This window comes from Clavelina lepadiformis, chromosome 9, assembly GCF_947623445.1.
Source record: "Clavelina lepadiformis chromosome 9, kaClaLepa1.1, whole genome shotgun sequence".
Lineage (NCBI taxonomy): Eukaryota > Metazoa > Chordata > Ascidiacea > Aplousobranchia > Clavelinidae > Clavelina > Clavelina lepadiformis.
In genome coordinates, this window is record NC_135248.1 from 11,412,173 (window position 1) to 11,434,514 (window position 22,342).

The 22,342-nt window shown below is 36.8% G+C and overlaps 2 protein-coding genes across 2 annotated transcripts; one reads left to right on the plus strand and one right to left on the minus strand.

The window, feature by feature from the left end:
- Nucleotides 1-929: 929 nt before the first annotated feature.
- On the minus strand, nucleotides 930-3,723 carry LOC143471118 (fas apoptotic inhibitory molecule 1-like). Its single transcript, XM_076969477.1, has 5 exons — nucleotides 3,412-3,723; nucleotides 3,155-3,230; nucleotides 2,664-2,816; nucleotides 2,033-2,082; nucleotides 930-1,940 (listed from the first exon to the last, which is right to left on the minus strand). Exons 1-5 carry the CDS (start codon nucleotides 3,538-3,540, stop codon nucleotides 1,797-1,799), a joined length of 552 nt encoding a protein of 183 aa, XP_076825592.1. The 5' UTR covers nucleotides 3,541-3,723; the 3' UTR covers nucleotides 930-1,796.
- A 10,369-nt stretch (nucleotides 3,724-14,092) lies between these two features.
- Nucleotides 14,093-21,731, plus strand: LOC143470685 (uncharacterized). The gene is made up of 12 exons (XM_076968949.1): nucleotides 14,093-14,285; nucleotides 15,151-15,315; nucleotides 16,813-16,983; nucleotides 17,337-17,507; nucleotides 18,026-18,166; nucleotides 18,470-18,574; nucleotides 18,780-18,920; nucleotides 19,066-19,194; nucleotides 19,389-19,705; nucleotides 19,854-20,015; nucleotides 20,188-20,259; nucleotides 20,422-21,731. The coding sequence occupies exons 1-12, from the start codon at nucleotides 14,171-14,173 to the stop codon at nucleotides 20,902-20,904; spliced, it is 2,172 nt and encodes a 723-aa protein (XP_076825064.1). The 5' UTR covers nucleotides 14,093-14,170; the 3' UTR covers nucleotides 20,905-21,731.
- The last annotated feature ends 611 nt before the right edge of the window (nucleotides 21,732-22,342 follow it).

Genomic DNA, 22,342 nt, shown 5'->3' on the forward strand with positions numbered 1-22,342 from the left:
TTATCTCAATTGCTACTATGTGGGACAAAAATGGTATAAAAATAGTTAAAACATTCATTTTTAATATTCCCAAAATTCTTACAGAATTTACAACGATTTGTTTCTTCGTATTGTTTTATTTTTTCATTATAATAAGTTATCAGCTAGCTATCTTACATTATCTGGTAGAGAAAATAATTAAACTTCAATTTCATCATTACTTATGGGGGTGCAAACAAACATGAACTGAAAAAATTTGCCAAGGGCTTAAGATGTGCACGATTTATAAATGGACTTGATAAAAATGAATAATAGTTAGCAAGACCACTAAATCAACATATAAATTTTAAAACTGAGATTTATTTATTTATCGGAAAATTCATATTGTTATTTAATATGTAACATGCTGAAGCCTTAAGTTTAAAATGAACTTTTTGATGGAAATACCATTTTCATCTGCAGTCTTTGTTGTCGCAACGTGTTTTACGTGTTAATTTCTAAATACTAACATTTATGAGTGCTGTTGGCACAATCTATGTGGTGTAACCTATGATATCGTACTATTTACTCTACTGGAGGAGCTTCTTTGCACAACTTAAACTTGGTGATATTTTCTCAATAATGGAGCCTCTGTTACTGAACTTATTTGTGTGTTTTTTTTATTTACTTTAAATTTTTTGCGGTCTTACCTGAAATCTGATCTATTCATTGCTACGCTACCAAGTCGATAATTGTCAAGGTTTTTATTTCCATTTGGTTATGAAGACTTCTCCATGTTTTTATTCAATTTATGGTTAGTACGTAGATAATTTAACTAGATTATAAATGTACGACTCTGCAGAATTTTTGCTTATTAGTAAATACGCAACTTAAAATGTAGGTATTTACAGAAATCATAATTTTTCTGAAAATGTTCAGCAATGCAAGTTCGTAGATCAACAGCCTTATGATAGACTACATAAAGTTTATTAAAAATTCTACCATAGAAATGGCATATTACTGGAAAACGAAAACAGCAACCTGATAAAGCACACTAATTCTAACAATAAAAACAGTTTGAAACAGCAAATACAACTCAGGTAAAATTTTACATGCCTTCTGTACCTAACATTGTTCTGAAAATACTAAGAACATCCAGATACTAACTATAAACAAATTAACCATTGATGCACTGGTTATGAATATGTGTTTGCCCATTGTTACAAACTCAGCTCGTTAACAGTATGCTATAAATCTGTATGTAAGTTTGCATTTTGATACACAGAACCACAGTGGTAATAAGTAATTTTTACAAATATACTCACTAAAATAACATGTAATACTAAAAGGTAATGGATTTAGAATAAAACTTTACAATGCAAAGAGTATGTACGTAAAAAGTAACACAAGTGGTATATAATATATATAAACGCTTTTAATGGTGTTACAAAAGCGTGTGGGGTTGTTTACATTGAATTTAACTTAATAAAGCCACTCTGATGAAATTCCAATACTCACGGTATGGAATTTTATCAAAAGATGAGTATATATTGCTGTCGTTGAAAGTGATGTATGTAGGATGACTATTATTCTTGTATTAGGATTTTTATCATTGCCATTTGTTTGTAATGGATGAAGGTACTAATACTTGCAATGTTAAATCAAAGCAAATCATGATTTAATATAATGCAAAGCTTAATACAAAGTAATATCTTTGAATCAATACAACATGTGCATAACTTAATGCAAGTGAATTAAATGGCAGTACCATGTGGAAAAAGAAATCCTATCCTCATAACTCCAAGATACAAAATAAATCACACACTAAAATACAAAGCTTATTTCTCTGGTATTAGTCTATCATCAACATGAAGTGTATGCAAAAGACCATCCCTTCTGTTTCCACTTGATATGGCTTTAATAAAACAAGAATGATTTCCCATTTCAAAATGAGTCTCTGTACCTTCATCTGTAAATTCTCCCTGAAAAAGCAAAGGCATATATAAGTTCCATAACTAACAAGAAGTGTATATACGGTACAACACAATTGTTCAAAGATCGCATCACTACTTACAGCTGTTTCCATTTTATCACCATTGCACCAAACATCCATGGTGTCTTTTTCTAGAGTGAAACAGCATAATGACAATGAGTAAAAAAATGGTTTTAACATAGCAATTTGTCGGCAATATATTAAAACATCTTATGAAGAAAATAGAATATACATGAATGATAACAGACATGAAGCTACACTTGTTAAAACAGAAACAGCGGTTTTATCTGAACTATATTTCAATTATAATTCAAACAAAAAGGTTATTTCAGGTAGAACTACCAAGTTTAAAACAGAAATTATTCACTTGTATATTAAACCCTAAGGGGTGTGCCATGAACAAGATCATTCCAGTCCGTGTGAACGAAAATATCATGCAGCCTGACACAAACAAATTTCAAAGCTATTAATTTCACCATCAACTGAAAAAATTTCATACAAAAGTTGCCAAATTTTGCAAACTACATGACATAATCGCTGAATAATTTGCTTTGTTACACAAAGGGCTAATCTTTAAATTGGGAATAGGAACCCAAAACCGTGTTACATGACCATCATTGTAAAAAATATTGTTCTTAATTGATCCAAGCCACCAAACCATAGCTCTGTTTCTCACCAGAGTTTCATTGTGCAATGTAAAACAAACATCTACCTAAAACTATTCTTGTATCCTGCCCATCCAGGTGTAAAGTCCATGCCTTGCTTGTTTTGCTTTTATTTTCCATAAACGTTTTCAAGGTCTTTCCCTCAATTTGTAATGTGTACTCATATGCAAAACCACTGCAGGCATCAATACTAATTGAAGCTAAAAATATTGACACAGTAAAGTTATTTAAATCTGCACTTACAAAAAGTCATGTTGTAAGTAAAATGCAGCAATTTAATGACCTAATACTTTGCTTTTTGAATACTAGGGTAAAGACAACTATGCTTTTGTTATATATATAATTCTATAATTATATATGATCCTTTAATTAATTTTTATTAATCAAACTAACCTCATTATATTTTACCACTTTACAATATAAATTTCAAAAGTTTAATACGGAAGACAGTAGGCATCATACTATTGCAGCAATTAGCTCTTTACTGAGAACAAACAAACATTTATTGAAATTTAACCATGATATAGATATATGATACCTTTAACTTTTTGTTTTCCAATAACAAAATCTTCAGATCCGACTAATTTAAACATCCAATCATTCCTTCGAATTTCCTAAATGTATAAAAGTCTATTAGATCATAAACATACATCGCTAACTATTCCCAGTTTTATATCTAAGCATTTCATTACTAAGGCATTGAACTGCTTATTCTATAGCAGTGGATTGCATTAACTTTTTTGATTAAAATTGTTAATATATACATATGTTCCCCTTGTACATGGGTAAGCACACCTTTCCGTCGACAACAATAACTCTCTTTCCTGAGGTTGTTCCATGTTCGAATTCTATTTTATGTACTCCATCACTTAACGCTACTTCCCATGTAGCAACAAGATCATCCAAAGACTTCTTGGGAGCCATATCCTTTTAAAACCTCTATAGGCCTAGATCTAAATATTACTTTAACGCTTTGGGAAAGACCTCCGGATTAATGACGCAAAGCACGCTTCTCAGATTCTCTGTTGAAACAACAATGCATCACCCACTCCAAACAAAGCTCGTCAGTTCTATGAGCCGTTACGGAGTAAGGAAAAAGCGTCCCAAGCAAAGTGATTGTTTATCCTTCAACCGCTAGAAATAAGAACTTTGCTCAAAAGACGAGTGCTAGGTTTTTAACATTGCAGTGTGATCACAGCGGCTATGAATGATGGTCTGATAATAATTAATTTGTATCCTCACAGTGAGAGAAGTCTATTCCGGATTTTTAAACCCGGCGAATAAAATACATAGCAATCCATGCACCAACTTCAGCGTTTAAAATTAAACTGGTTGTTTATCTTTTACCAAACTGTGTGGTATCCTGCTATGTCATATATTTCACGATTTCAGACAAATAAATGACGTTCATTGATTTCGAATCTTGCAACAGAAAGGTGTGTTGCCCAATGCCCACCATACCTAAAATCTGCCAGCGAACAAAAACAAGTTGAGCGAAACGAACAGCGCGTCGCCGGACGGGACTTCGAGAAGAGCTAATTACAGGGAGTTATCGGATGCACAAGTTAGTCGGTGTTGCTGCGGAAGACTTCGAAAAGAAACAGACAAATTACCTACTAAATGATAAAAAATTAAATTGTGCAATTAATTGTTTCGATAACACAATTTTATATTGAAGTTTTGACAGATGTCAGAAAGCCAAAATTTGTAGGGACCCGTCTGCTTTCTCGGAATAATTTTCTTTGGATGACAAGATATGCCGAATAAATTAGATCTTTCAATTTTAAATAACACTACAAAAATTTGGAACGTACATGGCGTACGCTGTTACCAAAAACAAAATAAACAACGAATTTATCGGTACCCATATGTTTGCTATAATGGAGGGAGCGAAAGACGCCTGCAGAAATACAATATTAAGTCTGCTTAAAATATTACTTTCAACCATTGAATATGTAAACATCGTAGCGCTTGCTTTTCAAGCAGTTTGCGAAACTAATGTTGCACCATTGTTGAAATACCGGCCCGGGTCAATGCAAATTCGTTTATTAACTTCCAATTAAATTGCGCTTCACCATATGTCCTACGTCGTATACGAATTCTATAAATTGGCATAGGTGAGAAGTACCGCGGTACTATTGTACCGAATTACTGTACCGCGGTACTATTGTACCGAATTACTGTACCGCGGTGCTTTTTTAGTACCGATACCGGTACCGTCGGTACTTTTGAAAAAAAGTACCGAATCTCTGCACCGAATTACTTTTTTAAGAAATTTCAGTCAGTCCCGGTACTCGGTACTTTTCACGTGATAATGTCAAAATTTTAACAAGTATGTTTTCAAGAATACATGATAATTAATTCTTAATACCAATTGGTACTGTAAAAGTACCGCGGCACTTCCCATCTATCATTATAGCCTTTATCCTCAAATAAGGAACGTCTTTGAACGACTTAAACCCGGGGATGATTCCTCATCAATCAAGGTTAACGACCTAACCTCTATGCAATTTCTGATTGTCACACACTTTTTATTTGGTCGTATTTTTTAAACTGTATTGCGTGAGTTTGGCACTGTTCACAGAATCTACTGAACAGGAGCACAGCAAAGTCTTGCCCAAGGGCATTACAACAGTAAGATTATTGGGTAGCGAACACGGAACACGGGCTGCATGATTGCGAGTCCAACGCTCTAACTCTCGGCAACCGACCAGACAAATCACTTCACAATTTTTACTGATGTAGATTAAAATAACTTTTTTCTTTTCAACTTTTTAAAATAGGCCTAATATTCAACTGCTCAACAAAACTGCATAAAAAAATAAGTCAATTTGTAGCCTACGTGGCTACACTTGTAATGAAATGGTTGTTTGTCGTACCTTAACCTGTAAGGGCGACCACTTCAATTACAATGTTGTCTGTTGAATAGTTTATTGTCCTCGAAGTAAATGAGCCTCAAGGTCGTTATTTCGCTTTTCTTAATCTTAGAATTAGTTGTACACCTCGACAACTTTATATCCTGATTATATTGAAGCTTCTTTCAACGAATACATCAAGATAAAACATTGGTACAGCAACTACAGCATAAAGACCTACATGTTGCGGCGTTGATCGTAATAACAAGAAGAGACTGAATAAATCAAAATGCACACACAGTAAGCACGAAGCAATCGATTACGTCACGCAGTGTTATGCTTCGCTGATTCGATAGACGAGAATTTTATGTCTTACACAATCTTATATTACATTAATTCATAATATTATCACACACTTTTTAACTTGAAAGCAGTTGGCTGGAAGAAGACGGCATTTGCACTCAGATATTGAAGGCAGAAGGCCAGGCACGAAGACCACGTGTATTCTTTAAGGTATCTTACATGACATAGGCCTAGCCTATAACATAAGAAAAATAATAGAGAAATGAACCCGGCATCATCTCCAAACTACTAACGAAAGGGTGAACTTGAAGATTGAAGTAATTGGAAAGGTATCACTCTCTTTGCCAGCAAAAATTTAAACCGGATCATCCTTTTGAGTGCATCAGTGCAGATACAGATTAAATCCTGCATCAGAAACAAGCCGAATTCAGGAGATGAAAATCATGCGTTGATCAAATTTTCATAATCCGCTCTAGGTCTTTGAGCAGTCACACTATTGAAATGTTTCTTTTTACTTTGTGGTTGTATATTTGCGGAAGGCATTTGAAGACTTTTACCGTAGCCTATCGCTTCACTCTGAAATATTTTTAGACACTTGCCTATAGATTTTCCCAAAAGCTGGTGAATATCATCCAGTCCTTTCATAAGAAACTTAAATTCAGCGTCATCCATAAAAACCGACAAACAACAAACCTTAAGGTGAAGATTTGCGTCAAGCAAGGTTGCATGCTCACGCCGATCTATCAAGGCATTCTTCATTGCTATGTGCGAACTGATGAGGAATATACCACCCAGAAAAGATGAAAAAGGATACTTTGCACGCATACAATAGTCCTTGAAGACTTCGTTTATGCAGACGGCAAAAGCTAATAGCAATATAGCGTAACAAAAAGCATTACGCTATGTGTATTGTTGAGCTGTTCGTGGTCCATGACTGCTGTTAACTTGAAAATATTTTATTAACAGACAACATACGCCGAAACACAGTCATAACTTGAAGTGGAGATGTTTCTCTAAAGAGCGTCTGTGCTCCTTGTCTAAATGACAATTGATACGATTGTGAAAAAAGAATAAACACAAAATTTTTTCAGCAGATGAGCTTGGTGTCCTGCCGCTACCTAGCGGACATGATGGCAAATGCTACAGGCCTACTGTCCAACAGCTATCAGAACACTTAGCCCAAGACATCAGATATTCTTAATCACACACAAACAAAATCGACAAAGTCAACAAAAGAAAGACACAAGCGATGAAGAAATATACCGCTTTTAAAAACTCATTTACACGCTTACAGTAAATGTCAGATTACCAGATGATGTCCAGGAATTTGCTCATCTGGGAAGTAAAGTGGCAACAGTGTCTAAGAAATTAGTACCAGGATTAGTACCCATCTCGAGATCTACGGGATTGTTCTCAACGTCTTTTCCCAAAACTCGGAATGTTGGGAAACCAGCACTACTGCCATTTAGAAGAAGGTAGGCTATGTATGGGCTTCTAATATGCTTTCGAAACGTTCTTGATTTTTTGGTCTAACACCATCTCAAATAAAGACGACTTGAGAAGAACAAAATGGTAATTTTTAAAGAAACCATTTTGGCTGGCCGTTGAAGATGAATTGTTGAACACATCTGCCGCATGTCCAGCACCCTGTTATACCCAGAACAGCGCGTTCAGGTGTATACGAAGCAGACCTATATTGAAGCTTGATGTAGACTGTAGACTGTGTAGAGTGTAGAAAAATGGAGAAAGATCTAACAGTCAAAAAACTATGCCTCGTCATCGCCCCCAGAACAGCTGCAAACAAAGAAGAATGGAGATTTCTTTTTGTCGTGTCAAGTAGGCTACCATATACGGCAAACGACGAATGAATTTGCTTTCACTGAAAATGAACATATTCTTTAAAATCACTCTTTTGAAAAGAAGGTGTACTTTTAATAAAACCTCTACCCAAATGCAAAAGTAACAAGTTACAAGAAACCAAACATGCTGCAGCTTTCGTAAATACCGAATTCAACTCTTTTCCACTGAAACATAATAAAGACATAATCATAAAACACGTGACTTTCATCAATTGGTAAATAATTCACTACGTAACAAAATTTAAAAAAACTTTATTTGGCTACATTTTTTAAGTGTGTCGGTATGATTTTCAAGCGCTGATTCCAAAAATACTATCAGTTTTTTTCTATCTTCAATCGTTATCAAGATACAATGAATTCTATTATTTGTGATTTTCCAATAGCTGTAGGTTTTTTATGCGGTTATGATTGCTATGATCTGTGTCTATCAGCATTATCATGTTGTAAATCGGCATCCTATTTACTTGAGGAAGTGAATGGGCATGTGGGAGTGATGACTTTAAGAGTACTGCCAACGGTAATAGGCACTTGGAGTTTTCTGTCTACTTAGATGTTACTGAAGACCTTTGCTATTGCAAAGATGTGGAAGGCTTGTTTAGTGCTGTTGGAATAGATCATGATCCTACTCAGTGGCGGCTATTCATTGACAGTTCTATCAAAAGTCTTAAAGCAGTGTTATTTCAAAATGGCAACATGTAGGTTATCCATCAATTCCACTTGCTTATTTATTAGGCCTACAGCTGAAAGAAGAATATAAAAACATCAAGCAACTGCTCATTAAAATCATTTACGCTCAATTTAAGTGGTATGTTGGTGGTGACTTTCAATTGTTGGAATTTTTGCTTGGTCTGCAGGGTGGTTACACAAAATAATCTTGCTTTTTGTGCTTGTGCTTGTGGAATAGTAGACCTGACGGTAAGCACCATGAGAAAACTCATTGGCCGACAGGGGAAAAACTAATTCCAGGAATATACAAGGTTATTAGGGAGCCTTTTGTAAGCTGGAAAAAAGTTTTACTGCCACCACTTCATATCGAATTAGGTCAGTTAAAACTAGGTCAATTAAAAAAGCTTGCCAAAGCTTTGGATTTTGAAGGACAAGTTTTTCAAGAAATCCGTTCAATGTTTCCCAGACTATCGGTTACCAAAATAAAAGTTACCAGGAGTGGTCATAAAGGAAAGTTACCTGCAATAGTGGTCATAAAGGCAAGGCTCATTTAAAAGTACATTTTTGAAAAACTCTTACTGTTTGAAAAAACCATGTTACATTTATCTTCAAGCCTTTCTTAGTAACGTTTTTAAAATGGCTTTTGCATTTAATAAACCGAACAGAACCTTGATGTGGAGTTAAAATCTACTGCAATAGTAGAACACAATTTGCTACTTCAAGCTACATCAGATGAAACAAAAAGTAACGACGGTAGGAAAAATGTAACTGGATTTTTGAACTCAGCACCCAAAAATACATAAAGAGGCATTAAAAAAAGTAGCGAAACAAAAATTGTGTTACATAGGCCTACTGTAGTGATATTTTGTTTCATTCATCTTCTGTTCTTTATTTCGCTGTATGTCGCTAGTGTCCAACTATTGGTGCTTTATTTGTTTGGAAAAGTTGACGAACCGCGCATTATTTGTCTGCAAAATTTAACGTCTGGTGATTTGCCCTATCTTTGAAATAACCCGAAGAAAAATCGACTCTCAATCAATGAGCATCAGTCATTCCTCTTTTTGATTTAAATCTCTTACGAACATGGAGTAGCAAATTGGAAATTTGTTCTTTGTGAATTATGCGGCTCATGATTTCAAACATTCGATACAGTATAGCTTGCAGTAAGCTAGGCCATGCGCATAGATTATAAATGCAGAACAGCATATTATTCACGTTTTTCATGTTGAAATGGTGTTTTTAGATAATAATACAATTGGTATTCAATCAAATTTGGGCAGCGCTAAAGCTTAAAAGGCATTTTATTTGAGCCTTCTTTTTAAACTTAATTAGGCCTAATAGCCTAAGTATTAAGCGGGTCTAGTAACACTTTGGTTTTAAATTACACCTGGCAGGTAAATTTATTAACTGCATTAATAACAATTTGTCAGTTACCGTTTAGCCTTATAAATTGCCCTATATGAATTAGTCTGCAAATGGATTGTTGCAGTGAATCACTGGTGATCGATTTAAGGCGATTACTGCTGAAGACGTTTCTTAGAAAATGTGACACTTTCAATGCTTTTCAAACGCACTTGCCATGATTCAGTGAACGAGAATTCCATTTATGACAAATCTCAGAAAGTTTCTCGTCCCTGCCGTAAATGGCATTCACCGCGGCCCACCTTTCTTATCGATCAAATATGTAGGTCTATATACGAGCGAAAACTTTTTATCGTCGATGAATTTTGGAACGACGGTCGCTCGATACCAAAGAGACTATTTGGGGACAAACCAAACTAAACAAAAGTTCAGTTACACACAGTTTCCACGTTGTACAGATATCAAGCTTATATTGTCATGCAATATAGGCTGAAGAAGTTTGGTATAGTAGACTATACATGTATATATGGTACGTGTACAAAAGAAATAGCTATACGAAAATTTAATCAAATTATGTTACATTGGAACTGTAAAAATTTTGCAAGTCTACCACAACGGAAAACAAATCATTGCCTTAATTAGATCAAGACCGTGGTTAATTATAGGTTATGCCCTCATTCGCAAAGTCTTTAAAGTCCTTAGGGTGGACGTTATATCAACCTTATACACTTGAAGAGACTCACCTTGGTATAACTTTATGCCTTCGGCTTCTGCTAAGCTCACATGGTCTGTTAGATAAAATCAAACAAAACCAGTGAAACCTCAAAAACGCTTTTGTCCCAAAACAATTAGCCTGCCTTAAAATTTAGCTTAAATGCTGAAAAAAATGATGAAAACTCAATTGTCTTTTCAGACCAGCCGTCGCTACTAAAACAAGCCAATGATGTAATCTTCCGCCCGCCCAGCAGAAACTTGACCCATTCCCGGGACAATGCCCCACTGTGTGAGCCCATCAGTTCAAATCAAGGATGAAATTAACAACTGTAGCCATATTGCCAGGGAATTGATCTAAGGAGAGTTTGTTTATGAATTGTTTTTCCATAAAGAAGTGCTTTGTCGTAATTAATGAACCTGGCTGATGTAATTTCTCGTAGCGATGATTTAGCAGTTGCAAATGTTAATCATCTGTTGTTGGGTATTTTTCCGAAAAATTGCTTGAATCGGATTTGCGATAATAATTTAGCTTTTTTTGGTTCTTGTTAAATCCGGTTTTTACCAGTTTTTGTCGTTTCCTGGCCGTTTTTTACCAGATCTAATGCTGGCGGACAAAACTTTGCCAGCGTATGCTTAGTGTCATGTCACAAAATAGATTATCCAGTTTTGATAATCCCGATACAGCTGGTAGCATGTGCACCTATGAATCATCATCACAGCATTAAGCAGGTCTGTTTTGCGTTACTCTTTATCACGCCGAGAAACCATGTTTGACGTCATATAGTTTAAGTTTTCATTAAACCAACAAGCAACCAAGTTCAAAATCATGCAACTGAACAAACTTGATGATTTAAGAGCACCTACGTAGAGAAAAGAGAGTAACATCCTTGGATTTGGACTGCGAGTCAGACACAGTTACGGTTAAATTGTTTGTTTATGCAAACAGTTATGAAATATTTTCATATATAAAAATCCAAAGTTGCCTTAGGTAAGGCCTGGCTGAGAGTTTTTCTTCATGAAAGCTACAGCGAAAACACGCCGTCCATAAATAACGCAAGGCAATGCGCACCAGAGCAAACCAAATACGGCGAGCCCAAAGTGCGTTCTAGATGGAGATCTTTCATCTGTTTATATCGAAGCGATCGCTGACGCTTAGGGCGATTTTTCTTGTTAGTGAAGCCACATGTCTTACTTTACCGCCGAGATAGGTCTTAAAGATTTACTCTTACGCGAGCTTGATTTTAATTAAGAAAAATTTCTATAGGCTACCCAGAAAGAATGTTTAAATATTTCAGCTTTAGTCTGGATAGGGGCACCCAAGTTAATACGACTGATTAAATTATTATTTGTCGTTAGGAACAAGTTACTATTTCTTGCAAAAAGCTATATACTGTAGTGTATACCATTCCCAGGTATATATTATAGTTATTTAACTAAATTACAATGTAGTTTTTAATAAGGGTATAGATTAGATTTTTAAGAGGTACACGCACCAACGTGAGAAAGTGGCCCTGCTTTTATTACGCAGTTTATGGGAAATTTTTATTATGAAAGCAATCTACGTTCCCAGTATTTGCGCAAAATAGCGCATTCAAAAGGACTTTATTGTGACGTTTTTGCCGTCTGTAACGTGCGCAGATTGACGTCACTGTGATACAAGACACCTCAAGATTCGCTCGTTTCAATCGACTGGTTCTGCAAGAGGTTTTTGAGTCTGAAGAATTTCAAGGCGCACCCGCGTGGGATAAACATAAGTAACACTGCAGCGATTCGAGCGCTTAAAGCCGTGAAACTTTTCATCGGTAAATTCTTTTTATGTTTGGTTTAGGTCGAAATGAGTTGAACGATTGTGTGGAGAATGGGAATAATAACAAAAAAATATCGACTGAATAATGCTGGGCTCAGGGAAAATTTGAAAAATAGTGCCCGTAATTCATCATCGGCTGATTAATAAAGGTGATTAAATATAGCTGTAACCGTGAGCAATTCCTACAGACGCATCTTTGTCATAAGTGGGAGGAAAATTTGAGAAAATTCTCTAAGTCTTGAAGCACTTGCGTTTGAAGTTGCTTGACTTGTAGACTATCGTGTCGTGGTTTATCGTAAGTCAAAGCTAAAGCTATCATCTATCGAGAAAGCAGTTGAAACGTATTGCTGTTTTGTTTGTGCGAGGTCTATGGCCTGAAAAACCTCGCATCCATACCCAGGTCGTATTGCTCATGCGCTAATTGTTTGTCGTGTAAATAGACGTTTCATTTTGCTTGTGGTTTCTGTAAGATTGCCATCGCGGTTGGTTTATGAGACGTTTTGTTTTTTGTTTGTTTTTAACTCATTTGTTTTATTACCGTGTTTACTTCATAGATTCTTGTGGATTGGTCGCTTAGAGCTATCGTATTTTTTCAATCGCGTTAAACCTGTCTTACGTAATTAAACACACACGTCATCAACGCTATTGTGACGACAACGGGTGTTTCTCCTTAAAATATTTTTTATCGTTTCGTGGGCGTATAATTGTAGTCACTCATTTTTTATGAGAAACTGTTTACATCTATAGGATCGATCTATAGGAAGCTTTAATTGGGCAAAATAAAAGTTAGGAAATTGGCGCGTTTGTTACTTGCCAAATTAATCGTTTGTTACGTTCATTTGAAAAGCGACCTGTTTGTTGTATGTCTATATGTTTGAATTGTATGACTATATGTTCAAAAGTTTGTAGTGAACTTCAATTCCGTTGTTATCTTATTGTGACCTTTGCTCAGTGAACTCGGTTACGAAGCAGAATCCGGTGTTGAAAGATTTAGAATCTCTGCAAGAATCTTTTGTCATAAAGTTTGTGCCTAAACGTGGGAAACTACAAGTTAAGTTAATAAAAGCTCTTACACAGACTAAGATTCCTATAAAAAAGTACTTGACCTGAACGAAGTACGTTATATAGTATAACATACGGCCCTTCGTACAGTGGCAATGTCCAGTACATGCAGGCAGTGAGGTCGTTGTTAGTTGTTGTTGTTGTTGTGTAGACTTGTCCTGGGATTGGGAATGGTAAACTCAAACATGACAACCGAGGTTGTAACAAATTTTGTTGTTTCGTGTTCTCAGAAATAATGAGTCAGCTTACTGCGGCGACCATACTCAAAGCAGAGTATCGCCTCGTAAACAGCTTAGATTTTCCGCCGGCCTGTCGATCCCGTTACCACGAGCGCCTCACGATTTGCGCCCGTTTAAACATTTCAATCAACGTTAAATTTCGATCGGAATCAATTTACTTGCTCAAACATGACGAAGATCAGATACTGTGCTGAAAGGCGCAGGCTTCACGCATCAAGTAAATTAAAATAACCAGACTAACGTCACGAGTCAGTAACATAATTCGTTATACTTTATTTGAAGCTGGAATGGAACTGCTGTTCGTACCGGTTCTCAGAGAATTTATTTATTTACTTCAAATTTCTCAACCCAGGAACCAGCAGTCCCGAAACCCCCTCCTCAATCAAAGACAATGTTGATTTCGAACATTTTTCAAATTAGTGTCAGCAATAATAGGGTAATAGGTAATATGGAAAACAGAGCTCAAATATTGAGGAAATGCAAACAAGAAAATCTTAGCAGCAATTTCGTTTGAGTTAAAGTTATAAAGGCACTCTTCAGTGGAGGGCTGAAAACGTAACCGTAAAACGTAACTGTCAAGATGCCTCATTGTAAGTAATCGCTAATCAGCATGTTTTCTTCAACAGATTAAAGAAATTACGTGATTTTAGTGTTAGAAATTATTTTAAGCGCAATACTTGCAACAAAATGGCTTCATTTTGCAGTAAAGGGAAATTTTTTGAACGAGTTCCTACGAAAACAAATTGGATGTTAATCTTTATCCTTTCCGTGCAACTGGAGACCGCCATCAGTTTCAACACGGGTACGAAATACTGATAAGACACGTTTGTTACATCTAGGTATCTCCCGTGTTTGTTTGCTTTTCTGTGATAAAGTTTTCCAAAGATCATCGCTTGCGACGTCTTTGTTTAACCGCCGCACTTTGCCTTTCACTTTAGCGGTCGCACGTAACACATACAAACAGACCCGTTGTTGACATAAGCTGTACGTTAAACATACCACGGATTTTTAGCCTGATAATATCCACGCTTCTGCAAGAGTTTGCTAAAATGCCGGCTTTATAAGGCGTTGGCACGAATTTCTGCAACCTTGAAAAATAAAAACCGAGTGCGTATTACCTTAAACGGTTGCCGCATTGACTAAGCTTTCACGTCAGCGCTGATAAAATAGATCTTTTAAAAGATTGGAATTAATTTGGGAAACACTACGTTTACGGTTTAAGATCGGGGATATCCCCAAAACAGCTGTAGTTGTTGCCTTAAAATGTTATTCCGTCTCCAATTCTTCTTTAGTTATCATGGTTCTACACCTACCCGTAAATAAATAGATAAATGTTTAAGCCCCAACATTTCAAGCGTTTAGAAAATATTTCGAAATAGTTATTTCCGTTCCTTGGATTACGTCGCTTTTAGTTACAGACACATTTTCATAAGCTGCGTTACTAACACAAGTTCCGTTGGATCAACGAAGTCAAAAAGTAAAGCATCAAAAGCATATCTGTTGCCGCAATTTGCCGGATAACCCGCTCGTTATAGTTTCAAGGAAAGCACCTGGCACTTGGCCTGAACTGTGTTTTATATCTTAACTGCTCTATACAGCTATGCTTCGTGGATTAGCTTTTTCGCTGGTTAAGTCCACTTGTCGATAACGGGCGTGTAATTTTCCAGGGAAAAGTACCTCGGAGGTGGCGGATTTAACAAGAAACTGCGCCCGGAATCCCTCAAAACCGTCAACCGTCTTCAACGCCGGTAACCCTTGTGACACGTCGAGTAATTGTCGCTTTGGAGGCATCTGTGAGAGGTTCTCCTCCCATGACGTCATTACTCAACAAGGTACGTCTGTTGTTAGATTTCGACTTTCGCTTTTGTACAGTAATGTTTAGGTACATGTACGTTGTGGAATTGGGTGAAGATCACGGCCTGTTATTTTGTGCAGCTTGGGTCTAGTTCAACGAACTGAACTTGAACCTACTGCAAAATTACTTTGATTTATTTTCGTCACAACTGGGCGAACACGTATGAGTGTTGCTGAGTTTGAGTAAACAACTGCATTGGTTGGAACACTTCACTGCGGTTTTTCGTGGTACTTGAGATTTTACTGCTGTAATTACAGGACTCAAAAGCCCAAGTTTAGTTTTATTGAACTCTACAATTTGCAACATATATTTAAGTTGTACGCAACTTGTAATGTCAATACTGTATGAACCAATGTCCCATAACTACGCTGATAGTTTGGTTTTTTAAATTAGCTGTCAGTTCGTGTATGATAATATAATTTGAATTACAACATGTGCCAAATTTTAGTTTTCCTTCATGTCATGTCAGGATGTGCCTAAAAGTAACAGATATGGTACCGAAATCCTAACAGGATTAGGTTAACAGGAAAGTGAAGTCAGTGTTTACGCTCTTTGCTGAGTGACAATATTTTTGTAACTAAGATTGTTGCGTTTATCCCTTGAAGTAGGAGATATCGCGCGTTTATGAGAAGCTTAATTCGCGCAGGTGTGCTTTGTCACTTAGAGCTTGGCCTATTTTAACTGCTGTCAGTCAGGCTTACGAACAGGCAGGTTTAGGGTTCGAAAATATTGCAGCAATACTCGATGCGCGTAATGTAGGTGTCAACGTCAATAATATCTTGAAAAGATCTTGTTTAAAGGGTTACTTTTGGGTCAAATCGTGGGCCAAAATTGCTGATATAACGCTTTTATTAAAGCCAGATTTTCGTTTGACTTAGTAAAAGCACGATCTACTGTATGTGCTCCGTTGTTTGATAAAGTTGTGCTTCTTCACCCCGAGTTTTTAACGCGTGATATTCAGCGTCCAAAGCTGTTCAGTGCTCACGGCTTGACGTGTGAAATTTACCGACTTGCGTAAGATTAAACTCTTTCGAAATTATGGGAAAGGCTGCTGAAGTTAAGAGGAGAGCAGATTAAAATTAACGTTGCATGTAAAAAATATTGACATATATTTCGCCCGAGTACTTTTTCCACAACTACTTGTGGAGATTGTAAGTCACGTAACCGTTTCGGTACCACCATGTGCACCAACTGTAATTGGCGTTATTTGGTAACCTTGCCTTAATGACGTACCTAATGACGTACGTAATGACGTACCATATTGACTTGAGAAGATTTTCCATCAAACGTCCTGCGCAATCCCAGCTTCAAAACGTCTAAGTTTTTTCGAAACACTATGCAGAAACCTTTCTGCTAATGTTAATTATTATTGCTATTCTTGTTACTATTGTGACTATAGCTTATACTACAATAGCTAATACACTGGTTTCTGTAAATCATCAAACTGGTTAACTATAAGTGCTATGTCAAATAGAAACCTGTCAATGTTCATGGAAATGTCCCAGGAGGTCAAGAATAAACCCAGAAAAACATTACGTATGCGGAAGCGACGGTCGAACATACACCAGCGAATGCAAGCTTAACCTGGCTGCGTGCAGGTGCCAGTATCCGATTGAAGTGAAATGGAAAGAACCTTGTGAGAGAGGTAGCAATTTCTTTTGGCTAGTATATTTTGACGGATGTGATTCTTGTTGTTTTTCCTGTACGTATCCCTGAAAGCCATAAGCAGAATAGACATCTGGCAAACTCAGCTGAAAATTTTCTCTAGTTGGCTGTAACTTTGTTGCTAAAACTTTGTACTTTAGAGAATTTTGGTCTAGAAAATAGGAGGAGACCCTTTGTTTTATGCAGGATTGTATGTATTTCTGTCCCGTCTCATGGCAGTTTGTGAATTTTTCGTCTCACCCAGCACGTATTCCTATTCTCATAAATAACACTGGGTATTTTTGGGCTATATACTCTCTGCAGTGAATATCATAGTTCTTGATATTTTTACAGGCCCAAGAATCGATTCCATCCCGTATTTGAACGACATGATGATTCCGCTGGACACCGATGGTTCCGGTTCCGGTGATGACGTTGCAACTTATTGTGACGAAGGCGTGACGTGCAAATTCGGTGGCGTGTGTGACGTAGACTCTGAAGACGGGCCCTGTTTATGCAGAATGGGTGAATAACACTAACACTGTAACGTTTCGCATCTCTTTGGAGACGTTGTTCTATTTATTCAATTAAGTTTGTGGAACTTTTGTTTTTTGATGTGTTAGTAGCCTATACTAAGAATCTTACTAAGAATCCCTGACAACGTGACGTAATACCGTACCTTGAAAATCTCCCTGTCAAAAAACTTTGAGAATTTATATAATGCATGAGAACATAATCCGATTAAATTGTCGGCAAGACTTTTCGTTGACACCATTTTTGTATTTATAGCTGTAATCTTAGACAGTCTTGAAAAATTTGAGGAACAAATTTCAACAGATTAGTGAAAATAGACATTTGGTTTTAATATGTAACTGGTGAAATCCGACACTAAACAAATACGCTGCCTTATATGGCCGACATTTGAACTTGAAAAAAACTTCAAAAAAAATTAATTAATCGGTTATGGAATACAAAAAAGTTCTTAAATTATTGTGGTGTATGGTTTTGGAGTTTGAGTGGTTTGACAAATCGGTATTTCGCAGAATGCGAGGCCTCGTTGCCATTTACCGTGTGCGGATCTGATGGTCGGACATATCACAACGAATGTTACATGAAGAAGGCCTCTTGCAAAAGGCAGACCGATATTAAACTGACACATGTCGGTTCTTGCCTTGATCCTGAAGGTATTGAATTTTGAATTAATGTCTATATTGATTAACAGAATATTACACAGCATGTTAATAATGTGGAAGTGGAAAACTTTCAAGTTATTCATGATTTTGTCGCAGATTGTTGTAATTAAATTAGTCAAAAATTCCGTAAAAGATCTATACAACCATTAACTTATACAGCGTTTTTTTTATAAATTGTTTGCAGTGTTACGAGAAAATCGTTTTCTTGAAAGGCTTCCGTTTCCTATTTCTATTTTAACTGTTCGGTTATTGCCTGTTTGCATCTTATATACAATTTTTTTCTTCACCGAACAGTGCCGGACATCTTGGAAGGTGATAGCTCGGGTGAGGGGTCCGGTGAGTTCGGAGACGACGAAGACATTTACTCGACAACAGCATGCCGCACACTCAATTGTGAAGGTGAGTTGGAAAGTTCTTTAAAACCTGAATTTGTACAAGGAATTTATTTTATAACATAATCCATGTTTATGTCAACATTCAAACCGAGTTTTAGACATAGTCTGAAACTGATTTACTTTGTCCTATTCCTACCCAGTTAAACTTCTACCTTATTTAGCTTTGCACTAAGATATTTCTGTTTACCGTATGACGTCATGTTTTCAAGGTGACTATATAAAGCCGGTTTGCGGAAGCGACGGAGTGGATTACCCGAACCTCTGCTCATTACGTTTCACGGCTTGTATTATGAGGACCCCACTGAAAGTTCTTCACCCTGGTTATTGTAGCCCACAAGATCGACTTTCCGGTACGACCCAGAGAATAAATGTCTCAGCACACATGCTGCGTCTTCGAATTACTTTTAGTTGAAAAAAAAAAACCAGCACTGAGTGACTTGTGAAATCAGTTTTAAGTGTTTTCCTTTAAAGAAAGTAATAATTTTACTTTTGCAGTTGGAGCTACTGACGCCCCATTGCAAGAGGAAAGCCCTTGTGACGTAGTTTACTGTCTTTATGGCGCCGTCTGCATTCCAAAGGGCTCCGAGGATTTCGAGTGTTCTTGCGATGACATTTGCAGCGAAGGTACAAGTTATAGTCAACACTGTTTGTGTTTGCAAATTTATAAATAACGAAATTCTTGTTCAATTTAAGAAACAGTACATATTGATTGGTTAATTTATCAGTATTTGGCGATTAATTAGCGTAACTCTGTGAAGAAACTAACTTTTTCTGAACTGTTTTCGTGAAGCCGAAAAATGACTTGTTTTTCGACATAGATTCCTTGATGGCTCAGCAGAACTCGTTAGCCCATCTCGGTGGTATTCAAATGAACCATCTTGAAGAATTTCTCCCTGAGATCGGCCGCCAATTACGTTTCGATGAAGAGCAAGAACTGTACGAAACTAATCAGGATATTACGTCATCAACAACAACCACTACCGCATCCACGACAACCACCGATGACGTAATCGGCGACGAACCTCTCATCGATTCGCTTGATGACGTAGCAGAATTACAGCAAAAACTAATTATGAAAAATGGTCGCAAGATATATATTGGAGACGATTCTGATTTCCTGATGGATAGATCAATGGTAGGTGGATTGACATTTCTTTAAAACAACATTTTGTGATTTTGAATTTTTTTGAAGGAATGTGAAAATAGCACATTCTTATATAGCTTAGCTGAAATACCTTACACATTGTTATTTGCTGTTAAATTTCTTACCCTGCGGCATTCAGAGAAGACACAGAAACAACAAAGACGGTAAGAGAAGACGACCAAGAAGATCAATACAGACGCAATTGTACATCAATGAGACTGTATGTGGTAACGACGGGAAATCCTACAAGGATGAATGCCAGATGAGGGTTCATGCCTGCCATGAAAAGAAATCAATTAAGGTAGGGTTAGTTCGGGTGGAATTTTTGCCAACTCGATGTTAACTTTTTTGTTGAAGGATAATAGACTAATTTAACTTATAAATTTCTAAACTTTCTTAGATTTCTGCTTGTTCATTGCGGGTGCGTTAGAATTAATTTTTTTATAGAATGTTATATTTTACTTCATGTTCAGATCAACAAAATTGGGGCCTGCCCTATACCAGTTAACACCAGGAATCCTTCTTCAGAAAGTGCCCACAATGAAGTACGTCTTACAGTATTATATCACCTATAAGTTATTATTCAATATTAGATTTGATGGATGACTGATTATAGCCTTAAGCGCTACGTATTATTTCCTTACGTGACGTATAAACTTGTTTTTACTTTACCCACGTTTAGTAATTGTTAAATACGGTAACTGTAGAAAACAAAGTCATTTTCCGAAACGACGACCGCAATTGAACCAGAAAAATTCATCATTACAACAATCTCTTCATCAAAAGCGTCCGATGTAACTGGATTAAATTTTGACCTCGTAACCGACGCTAGTCCACCACGAAATTATGACGTCAGCACAACTGATTACGACGTCAACGACAACAGCGCAGACAGCGAATTGGTTAAGTTCGAACCGGAAGTAGCAACGAAAAAGAACGAATCCCTGCTTGGTCCCGGAGTTCAAGTTTCAGAGGCGCACGCCATGGAGTATTCTTGGCTCATCGCTGTTGCAGTCATGGCCCAGCTCTTAATCATAGGGGCTGTGGTCGGTGTCAGTTACGTAACATACCGGAAAACCCAGAACAAGAAAAATGTCCGAAATGAACCGAAGATCCACAAAACGGAGTCTGTGACAACTTCTACCGGCACCCTGACCACCCAAGCGTCGTCCGAGGGCGAAGCAGTATGAAGAGAGTGATTGACAGGTGCCAATACTTCACTGAACCTCACCACCTCTACAAAGAAGTCATAAGGATCGTCAACTTCTTTTGGAAAGCGCAGTTGGACCCAAAATGTATAAGAAATGATTTTCTGCGACACATACGGTTCATATGGTTATCTTAATTCTACTATTCGTTTGATTTTTATCTGAGATTAGGTGATAAGTTAGTGTTTTTTCTCTTTTTGCCACGTCGTACTTTCATATATTGTTTCAGTTTTGTAATTTTCTTTCTTGGTAGTTTTTATTATGTTGTAATAATTGTGACCTTGGATGGCGACGAAATATTTCACGTTACGCGAATTTTCATTGTCCTAATTGTTTCATTTTCGTTGAAATCCTGCGCATGTTAAAAACACCAACGACTTGACGATGTCTTACGTGCTCGATATAAATTTAAACTATAGAATTTTTCCCGTGGGGCAATGAATCTAACTTGTATATGGTTACACCCAGCTACCTATACCCTACATGCAGCTCTTGTTTTCTGTTGAATCAATGAAGTCAAAGTAGAAGTTTGTTCAGTTGACCTTACTTGATATAAAATTTTGGATAACGAGAAGCAACCTCAACAGACATGGCGGTCATTTAAATAAATTATAATTATTTATCAGCTTCAGATAGTCCAAAGTTATTTAGTGGGTCGAGTATATTATTCAAGTTTGAGTTAACAAACTTCTCCTCTATTTCTGTCCAAGTTTCAATCGTTTTTATAATTTTGAAACTGCCCTTTTGCGTATTTTAGGTTCAGGTAATAAATGTTATTGAAGTTTTGTAAATAAACCATTTTTTGATAATTGCATTGTGTACAAACATTTTTTCGACTCGATGTCGGAGCGATTGTAGAATGTCTAATACCCATGAACCTTGAGAGAAAAAACAAAGCTTACTCCTGATACGCGGTGTTGAAGAGTAGTTTTAAATTCGGGCAATATAGAAAAAAAAATTGAAAAACAAATAAGATTTGCATAGGCGAAATGTAGGCTATATCCATCCAAACTTACTTAAAGACAAGCTCGGTAGCCGGGACTTTAGCGGCGAAGAACCATCGCCGAGTTCAAAAGTATCGACCTAGTGCAAAGACTGTTCCCAGTCCGAGGTAAAATATCATAAAACCCACCCATAGAAACAGGTGGTTGTAGCGAAGACCAGATAAATACCGATGGTATGTGCAAGGCAAAGATTGAAATGATGCATTTTGTTATGTAAAAGTAACTGTAACTAACTCCCCACTCTTTCAAGCAAATAAGTCAAATCCATTGGCCAAAAACACTTTAAGCTATGTAGCAGACCATATGTAAAGATTCTGAAACAACGAGTAAATATGAACGGCGGCGGCCAATTATACAGTCAAAACACGGGCAAGCTACGCACAGGCTTTACGCACAGTTTGTATTTCCACCACGCC

What these genes read in the sequence shown, in the direction of transcription:
- LOC143471118 (XM_076969477.1), bottom strand. Translation starts at nt 3,540, where the DNA reads ATGGCTCCCAAGAAGTCTTTGGATGATCTTGTTGCTACATGGGAAGTA. An exon ending in TTATTGTTGTCGACGGAAAG is followed by an intron (nt 3,231 to 3,411) that starts GTGTGCTTACCC and finishes TTATACATTTAG; the next exon opens with GAAATTCGAAGGAATGATTG. An exon ending in GTGATAAAATGGAAACAGCT is followed by an intron (nt 1,941 to 2,032) that starts GTAAGTAGTGAT and finishes TTGCTTTTTCAG; the next exon opens with GGAGAATTTACAGATGAAGG.
- LOC143470685 (XM_076968949.1), top strand. Translation starts at nt 14,171, where the DNA reads ATGGCTTCATTTTGCAGTAAAGGGAAATTTTTTGAACGAGTTCCTACG. An exon ending in CCCACAAGATCGACTTTCCG is followed by an intron (nt 18,921 to 19,065) that starts GTACGACCCAGA and finishes TTACTTTTGCAG; the next exon opens with TTGGAGCTACTGACGCCCCA. An exon ending in CAGAAAGTGCCCACAATGAA is followed by an intron (nt 20,260 to 20,421) that starts GTACGTCTTACA and finishes CGGTAACTGTAG; the next exon opens with AAAACAAAGTCATTTTCCGA.